The sequence below is a fragment of the Leuciscus leuciscus genome, assembly GCF_965113295.1.
Source record: "Leuciscus leuciscus genome assembly, chromosome: 14".
Classification (NCBI taxonomy): domain Eukaryota; kingdom Metazoa; phylum Chordata; class Actinopteri; order Cypriniformes; family Leuciscidae; genus Leuciscus; species Leuciscus leuciscus.
In genome coordinates this window covers 18,664,983-18,674,316 of record NC_138738.1, presented here as the reverse complement: position 1 = coordinate 18,674,316, position 9,334 = coordinate 18,664,983, and the positions used below count along the sequence as shown (strand labels likewise).

The 9,334-nt window shown below is 36.5% G+C and overlaps 1 protein-coding gene across 1 annotated transcript; it reads left to right on the top strand.

The window, feature by feature from the left end:
• Positions 1-1,234: 1,234 nt before the first annotated feature.
• On the top strand, positions 1,235-9,083 carry gpr17 (G protein-coupled receptor 17). Its single transcript, XM_082190224.1, has 2 exons — positions 1,235-1,444; positions 6,380-9,083. Exon 2 carries the CDS (start codon positions 6,388-6,390, stop codon positions 7,405-7,407), a length of 1,020 nt encoding a protein of 339 aa, XP_082046350.1. The 5' UTR covers positions 1,235-1,444; positions 6,380-6,387; the 3' UTR covers positions 7,408-9,083.
• The last annotated feature ends 251 nt before the right edge of the window (positions 9,084-9,334 follow it).

The following is a 9,334-nucleotide window of genomic DNA, read 5'->3' as shown; positions in this document are numbered from 1 at the left end:
ATGTTATTAATTTATCAAACTGAATATTTGTCTGATTTTATTTTTCAATATGATATGCTATATCTTGCAAAATGTGTGATGCCAACTGATATGCCTATTTTTTCTTAATATAATGCCAGAATGTCTGAAGAAGACTGTAATTTTAGTTTGTTAACTGGTTCACTAATATTTAATGATATAAATGAATCATCATGGTCTTTGAATCATACTTAGTTTTTGATGTATTTCAAGTTTTTATGTAAAATTGTTAAATAAATGACTTTGAGGCGTAACTCGCAGCATTGTACGTTTATTACTCATCACAGAGGCCAATGTCTTCTGGGTGTTGGTTCAAAAATGAAATTACATACGCCTGTTGTTTTGTCATGTTTAAAATCAAACTGTTTCAGCTCTTGAATCTGACAGAAGACGAGTTATTCTCTGGTTAACAGTCATGTTATGCTGTGTTTTGCCCCAGGGCAACAAAGTCTCGAGGGGCAGCATATAATGAGGCTTGGAGACGTCCCAATCAAGACTTGGCACTATATTATTTAGCCTATTCTCGTAGACTAAATAGTGGACGCATTCAGTAAAGTGAACTATATTAGCATATCGTTGAAGACTGGCCCAAACAGAAGAAAAAGAGATGATGTGTGTCCTACACAGCTGTGATCTCCCAGAATGAAAGACAGATTATTGCTCTTGCTGTTCGCTCTGGGCTGCACATCTGTCTGAGGATCACATGGTCTTATTTCTGGCCTCTGCTGCTCCAGTGTATGATGCCCCAATAGTCCACAGCAGGGACCCGAGAAACAAGGAGCCCAGTCTGTTATTCTCTGTCCCACTCGCCCTTGTGTTTCCTGCTCAGATTTCTTCTCTCTCATTCTCCGAGTTCCAAGGGGCCTCGCCTGTCTGGCTTTCCACAGTCTGCAATGGATAATCTCTAGTCTTTATTCATAAACTGTCCTGTTAAACGCTCAGTTCATCTTCTGTTTATTGATATGGTTGAAGGAGGGGGGTTTCTAACCTAAAGGCATGCTAGTCCTCGTTACCATGGTACCCCAACGGCTCCACATTGCGACCAAGGCATGCCATTATTCTCCCCCTGTCGAGATGTGCCGCTTCTTCTGACTCGGGTTATTGTGGAGCGCACAAGTGGCCCTCAGAAGAAAATACCATTGCAAAGAAAGGCTGAGGTCAAGGGTCACATTAGAGCCTTCCCATCGCAAACTGCGTTTATGTGATCAAATTTGTTGGCTACACAAAAAGAGCCACAGTATCGTATCTCAAATACAGCTCAGCCTAGGAGAGCAGAGTCTCAACTCTATTGAACTCCACAGCCTCTGAACAGAAGCTGCTGGTTTGCTTTTGCTTTTCAGGCAGCTGTAAGAGAGTCCAGGCTGTAGAACTCCCTCTCCTCAACTCCTTCACTATTGCACGGGCTGTTGAGGGATCAACATCTCTGGTGAGTCTCTCATTCATTTCATTCTTTTATAGACTTCATACTTTCTCTCAGTGTCTGCAATTTTTTTTATAGAAACCTTAATGTTTTTTATAGAATGACTTTTCCTAGTTGAAGTGCAAGCCATTTCAACTTTATATTATTCTGTACTTTATTTTGGATTTTTTTTTTTTTACATAGAATAGCTATTGTAAATCAAGAATTTTAATAAAATGACTGTATTGTTTTCTACACTGTAAAAAAATCTCCTTTGTTGCATTAACTCATTTTTTGTTTCAATGAACTCAAAATTTTAAGGCAACCAGGTAACTTACTTTAGTTAACTTCAGTTAAACCAACAATAAATAATTTCAGTGTAGCTTATGCAAGCCATTTAAACTATTTATTTTATGTACTGTGAATGTTTTTTATTACAATTTTTTATCTAATTACTATATTGCGTTTTCCCAGTTTACCATTTAAACTATTGCATGCCTAAACTAGTGCATACCATTTCAACTATTTATTTTTAATGTATTTTTTAAAATATTTGTTTAAAATAATTTAAATTTATATACATTGCATTTCCCTTGTTTAAATGTATGCCAGGATCTAAATGTGCATGTTAATAGTAGACTTAATCAAGGCAATTTTATGAGTTTATTGGTCTCTGGAAGGTCGTTTTAGCACTGCATGATAAAATAAAAACTACTTGGCCAAGATTAATCAATCAAAATCACTTCAGGGGATAAGATATAAAAAATGTAATTGGACATGTACCGCATTTGCTTTCACGTGGTCATATTTCATGTATGTGTGTATTATTGTAAAAAAAAGAGAAGGGTTTCATACAGCTGAGTTTCACCGTGAGTTTCTGTAAGCATGTTGGTCCCCACACTGAGCTGCAGTTTAGCTTTAGTTAATCTGTAGTGCGCCTCACGCCTGTTATTACTTCTGCTTCTTTTGTGAATATGGTATAGGAGCATTAGTGTCACATTGCAACCCCAGCTTGACCCTTACTTATTTCTTTAACACAAAAGTGATTTTGTATTGTTGGCAGCCTGTGGAGAGGTGCCTTGTTCTGCAAAGCTTTTGGTTTTGCAGCATGTTTTCCAAGACAACCACAAAGCACTTGGACATACATTTGGAGTTTTTCATTAGAAATTCTCATAATTTATTCTGAGGAAATGTATTTTTCCTGGAACACACTATATAGTTTCATACCACACACCAGAAAACTACCAGAGCCATCTATTAACATCTGGATTTCTCTATCGCAATCACACCTATTTGACTCCAGCTGCAGTTCAGGACAGCTTTTTGTTTTCGTTTTTTAGTTCTCTACTTTTATCTGTTTAAATTTTCGGAGGGTTTGGCATGTTCTGGGACTTGAGAATTTCCTCCCCCTCAATTACAAATCATGCAGCATTTTCCTTTAGCAGGATCTTGAGACAATCCTTTGTACACACCCACTTTGTGTTTGTCTGTACTGTTCTGAAAATATTGATAAAGAGTCTCCCTATTATTACAATTCCAGTGAGAGGTTATTGTGAAATGTTTTGGCTGCAGATTTTAGCACCAAGGCTGTTTGCTCTTAATACAACTGGGAAAAGCCAAATTTTAATATCTTCCAGAGATGTACTCCAAAAGGTGTGGAACTACAATATGTGTGGAAGTACAATATGATTTTTCTTTTCATTTCAGTAATCAATTTCCTTTCCATTCTGTGTTTTATATATTATCTTTAAATTCAAACCACTGACCTTGATTGGGGGAAGTCGTGGCCTAATGGTTAGAGAGTCAGACTGGTAATCCAAAGGTTGCATGTTCCATTCTAAATACCAGCAGGAAATGTCTGAGGTGCCCGAACCCCCAATCGCTCCCCGGGCGCCGCAGCAAAAATGGTTGCCCACTGCTCCGGGTGTGTGTCCACGGTTTGTTTGTGTGTGTATACTACTCACTGCTCCTAATGTATGTGCACTAAAGCCAGGGACACACTTAATGACTGTAAGTCCGATTATGAATGTAATTTTATATACGACTGGCCAAACGTGCCGAGTCAGAGACAGTTAAATTCATTCAGTTTAAAATCTGCTCCAGTCATTGGAAACAGTCTGTAAGTGTGTTCAGTCGGTCTTAGAATGTTTCAGCTAGTCGTTAAGTGTGTCCCCGGCATAACTTAGATGGGTTAAAGGCAGAGGACAAATTCTGAGTATGGGTTACCATACATGGCCTTCACATGTCACTTTCACTTTTTTTTGCATTTGGACTGAGTCAAAGAAAAAATTATCGTTATTATAATTTCCTCTTTTTGTTTTTTCTGTTTTTTTATTTTTATTTTATTTGGAAGACAATGTTTTTTCTGATTTTACTTAGTAATAAAGCAGATTTGTTTAACATTATGATATAATGTGATACATTGTGATATCATCATTCCATGTAATATCATTGTGAGGTAACACTTTATTTAACAGTGTTACATTATGTTACATGTACTTGCCATAGTAATAACAGTAAATTATGCATAATTACATGCAACTATCCCTCAACCAAATCCTAATCCTACCCTAACCCTAAGTTTATGTAGTTAATTAATATTACTCAGTACTTAAATGTATAATTACACTGTAACAGTGACACCTTAAAATAAAGTTAACCAATTGTGACCTTGCACACCCCAATTAATTTTAATTCAGAAATGAAAAACATAATTGAAGATGTGTATTAAGACATTGTAAGTCATTGTATGCATGAAATACATTTTTTAAGTAGTTCCTGTCAAAAAATATAAATTTATTGAAACATCAACCTTATATTATGATATATTCATACTCGCAAAGAGTTTAAAAAAAAATCCATATTGTCAGCTATAGCTCAAGTAGTAACCTATACTTTGAACCTTTCTTAAAAAGGTCTTCATCTCATCCCTGCAGATGCTTCATTTGGCCTGATTATTAATAGAGCAACTGTTTGAGTTTGCTCAGTGAATGTGAGGCAGGCTGTCCTGGGCACCCGCCAATGATTTGACAAACAAGAATGCCGTGAGGACAGCTGGGTCAGACTGTAAGCAGATAGCTGGGAGTGACTCTGGGGTGTCGTGACAAAGGTGTGGCCACCGGATGCACTACAACGCCTCCATGCGGCGTGTGTGGAGGTGCAGAGAACTGCCTCTCCTGAGACACGACAGATATAGAGCTGAGGTGCAGCCAAACAGCCAGGCAGCTGTAACACTCCCTCAGTCACTACTCGAATTAGTGGCGGATAAATATTTACTGCGGCTGGAATAAAAAGTGTTACTTGGTGCATCACTGCTGTGTCCTTTGCTCCATTTTATAAACATGTTTTGACAACAGGGGAGTTTGGAAACATATTCCCAAAGGCAGATGTAAACTTGCTCTTTTCTTTTCTCAGATTTTAATACATTATTATTTCTTATAGCAAAACTGAAATGCTTAAATGCGCCATAGGTTTATTTAGATGAGTGATGGAAGTGTTTTCCAAACATATATTTTTGTTGATCTTAGTTTTTGATGATTTTTTTGTTGAAATCTTAGCATGGCTTCTGCTCCCTACATGGAGATTAGGCAGTTAGTCAAGGGCAGCAGCTCTATAAGAGGCACCATATCAGCTCTTCAGATAAAGAAATAAATTAATTAATAATAATTATAATAATAAAGTTACATTTTTTATTTAGAAATAGTGAGAAATATTTGATACGCTGGTGCAGTTTATAAAATGTATTAAAAGTAAATATAAGAATAAGATTAAAAAGAAGTTTTATTAATTTTATATTTTATATTGAATATCTAATATATATATATATATATATATATATATATATAGATAGATAGATAGATAGATAGATAGATAGATAGATAGATAGATAGATAGATAGATAGATAGCAAATATCTAATAATCTTATTTGAACTATATTGTTCAAAATGCTTTTGAAAGGAGCTTCACCAAGGCTGCATTTATTTGATTCAAAATGTAGTAAAGTTTAATAAAAAAGGTACAATTTTGTAAATAACTGTTTTCTATTTTAATATATGTTTTAAATTGTAATGTATTCATTTTCAGCGTTGTTACTCCAGTCTTCAGTGTCACATGATCCTTCAGAAATCATTCTGATTTGATGCTTAAGATTGCATTGATGCATTAATTTTAATTATTATCAATGTTGAAAACAGTTGAACTGCTTAATATTTATTGTGAAAACCATCATAGGTTTCCAGGATTCTTTGATGTATAGAAAGTTTAAAAGAACATAATTTATTTGGAAACAAAATGGTTTGTAACAGTGTAGAAGTCTTTACTGTCACAATTAAATGCATCTTGGCTGAATTATTATTTTTTTTTCTCATATAAATTCGTAGTGGCCACAAACTTTGGATCATAGGCCTACTCAGCAAAAAAGTCCCTTTTTCTAAATACTGTATACTTTAAAGATAATTTAATAGAAATACAAATTAGCTTTACAGATTTTTATTGGGAAGTGTTTAAACAATGTTTTTTTTATACTTGTTCAGTGAACTGTGAACAGTTATTGGACATGCACCTGTGGAGAAGTCCTTGACACCAACAGTTTACAGCAGTTGAAAGTGGGATGACGTTTCTTTTTTTCTTTTCTTTTTTTTGCAGAGTATAGATCATTTAATATAATACATTTTAAATTATTATATTTACTTATTCAGTTTATATATATATATATATATATATATACTTTATTTTAAAGATTGTTCAAGTTAAAACAGAACAAACAACACTGGCTCGGATTACACACACACGACAAAAATTTATATATATATATATATATATATATATATATAATTCAGTTTAATATTTATCTAAATTCATTCATTTAAATATAAACCATATTATGATTATTTTATACAAGTGAATTCAAACTAAAGTTAATTTATAATTTTTTTTAAATCTTTCTTTTCCTGTTTTTGCAGTTACAAAGATGGAGTTCCCCCTTACAGAAGCTCCCACCTTGCTGCCCAATCGATCCATGGAGAGCTGTCTACCTGTGGATAATACAGTGGAGAACATGATCTTTGGATTCTACTACATCATAGTTTTCCTTCTTGCGCTGAACGGCAATAGCCTTGCCCTGTGGATCTTCGCCCGCCAGAGAGCCAACTCTTCTCCAGCCAATGTCTTCCTGCTCCATCTCGCTGTGGCTGACCTCTTTTACATCTTTGTTTTACCTCTCAGGGCCACCTATCATTTAACGGGGGGACATTGGCCGTTTGGTGAAATCCCCTGCCGTCTCGCAGGCTTCTTCTTTTATGTCAACATGTATGCCAGTTTGTACTTCCTGGCCTGTGTTGCAGGGGATAGATACCTTGCTGTGGTGCACGCCGTACGCTCCCTCAAGGTCAGGCGCCCTCGCTACGCTCACATTGCCAGTTTTGTGCTTTGGGCTTTGGTGATAGTGTCAATGGCGCCCCTACTGGTCACCAAGCAGACCGCAGAAGTCAATGGCTCTACCGTATGCTTGCAGCTGTACAGAGAAAAGGCCTCACACCGTGCGCTCGTCTCCCTCGCCGTAGCCTTCATGCCGCCTTTCATTGCCACCCTTTCTTGCTACCTGCTGATAGTGCACAGTCTGCGAAAAGGTTCGAGGCTGGAGCCGGTGTTGAAACTCCGAGCTCTACGCACCATCGGCCTGGTCATGCTCATCTACATAGTGTGCTTTTTACCCTATCACTTAAGCCGTGCAACCTTTATCTTGGGTCACGGACACCCAGACCTATCCTGCCAAATTAAAAGAGGGCTAGCCCTGGCTAACCGTCTCACTTCCTCTCTAACCTGCCTGAACGGGGCTTTGGATCCACTGGTGTACCTGTTTGCGGCTGAGAAGTTCAGGGGAAGCGTTCGCAGGCTTTTCTGCAGAGACAAATCAGGGGGGTCCGGCGCTACAAGTGGGGACCTGAAGGGGACACATGAGAGCTCTATGAGCGCAAAGTCTGAGTTCTGAGCGAGCCATTGAAATGAATTATTTTCATCAGTTTAAGTGATTCGGCCCACACTTCCTGATCGTGTATGCTCAATTAAAGATCAGAAACTTCAAACAGCCTTATGCATCACCAAGCATGTGTTTTGGACATGTTAAAGTGAAAGTTATTTGGGATGGTACTAGTGACTGTTATGCTTAAGTCAGTTGTCAGATCACTGTTGATAGAGGATTCCATCAAGGCTCAAGAAGACATATGTATAAGACTGTGTACTGCCTTTTTTAAATTAATGTTGTCTTTATTAGCATATTACCTGTTTGCTAATGACACGCTTTGACTCGTTCTTTGTAAACTGTGAGCACTTCCTTAGTGCACATTCTTAATGAAATCAGTGTGAAGCTAATTCATTTCATATTTGGTACCAAACAATAGGCTACTTATAATAATTTTTTTAACGGTCTTCAGGGGGGTTTTCTGGTTATAACACTCTCAAGCTGTGGTAAGAATGTGCGAAGGGTAACAAACCAGCGAGGAGTCGAAATGAATACTACTATTACATTCCTTGACGGCTATTTGTTAGGTGAATGTGCACTTCACACTAGTCAATTCATATCTTAACGTACCTTTTAATGTTTAAGGTATATAATTACACATTTCTTTGATGGCATGAAATACTGGTTTTGTTTTCATTTGTTCAAAAGATGTTGTTATATGCATCCTTATTTATATGATTTTAATTACTGTAACCAATTGGTAAATATATATATTTTTTGTATTTTTGTGGTTATTATACTTATATCATTAATTTTTCTGTATTCCTCAAGTAAGATCTATTCATGAATCAATTTGTAAATGCATTTAAGTCAACTTAATAAATATAAATAAATGTAACCTCAAATGGTTATTGATTCTTCTTTTTATAGGCATCAGATGCATTCAGGTGATTACAATTACAATTCCCCTCCCCCCATTCTCAACCCCACTATCACCAAAGAGACAAAGAACTTTGTCACATCTCATACAGCTCTCGTTAGTCTTTATAACACTTGACTTGTGAGTATCATCTCATGTGACAGCTGCTAATGACAATAAGCAGAATCTTGTGAAACCGTCCTTTATCTACAGTATATGCATCGCACATGCTCTGTCCCATCACACTGTGGCCGTCACTGCTGAGCTCTTATTGACAGTAGAACATAACCGCATTCTTTATAGCTGTGTGCATGTCAGAAAGACGCAAGATGGAAACCACCAGGCTGAAGTGACTGTGGCACTGTTCAGGTTCTCTTTTCACATCATGTGACTCAAACTGTGAGCAGTCAGCAGATTATTTTCTCTCTGTGCGTCTGACTCGCTTTCTGTCTCTCTGTCTTTGCTTCTCTTTCCTCATATTTGTGCAAGGTTTCCTGTCCATTAACGTAACAAGGCAGCTTCACTGAGTGAGAGAGAGAGAGAGAGAGAGTTAGAGGACAGTAATGTGTGTGCAGTGTATATTACTCAGGATTACTCAAGAGAACCTGGCAGTACGATCCTCAAAAACAAAACAAAAACAAAAAGAAACAAAAACGGTAAACATTTATTTTAAACCCTTTCTTTCAAAAGAAGTAGAAGGTTTGATACCTGCCAGTATGATCACAAAACAAAGCAAAACACAAAAACAAAACAAAACAAAAACAAAAAAAGCAAAACAAAAACAAAAACGGTAAACATTTAATTTGAAAACTTTCTTTCAAAAGAAGTAGAAAGTTTGATACCTGGCAGTATGATCACAAAACAAAACAAAGCAAAACACAAAAACAAAACAAAGCAAAACAAAACAAAACAAAACAAAACAAAACAAAACAAAACAAAACAAAACAAAACAAAACAAAACAAAAACAGTAATCATTTCAATTTAAACCTTTCTTTCAAAAGAAGTAGAAAGTTTAATACCTGGCAGTATGATCCCAA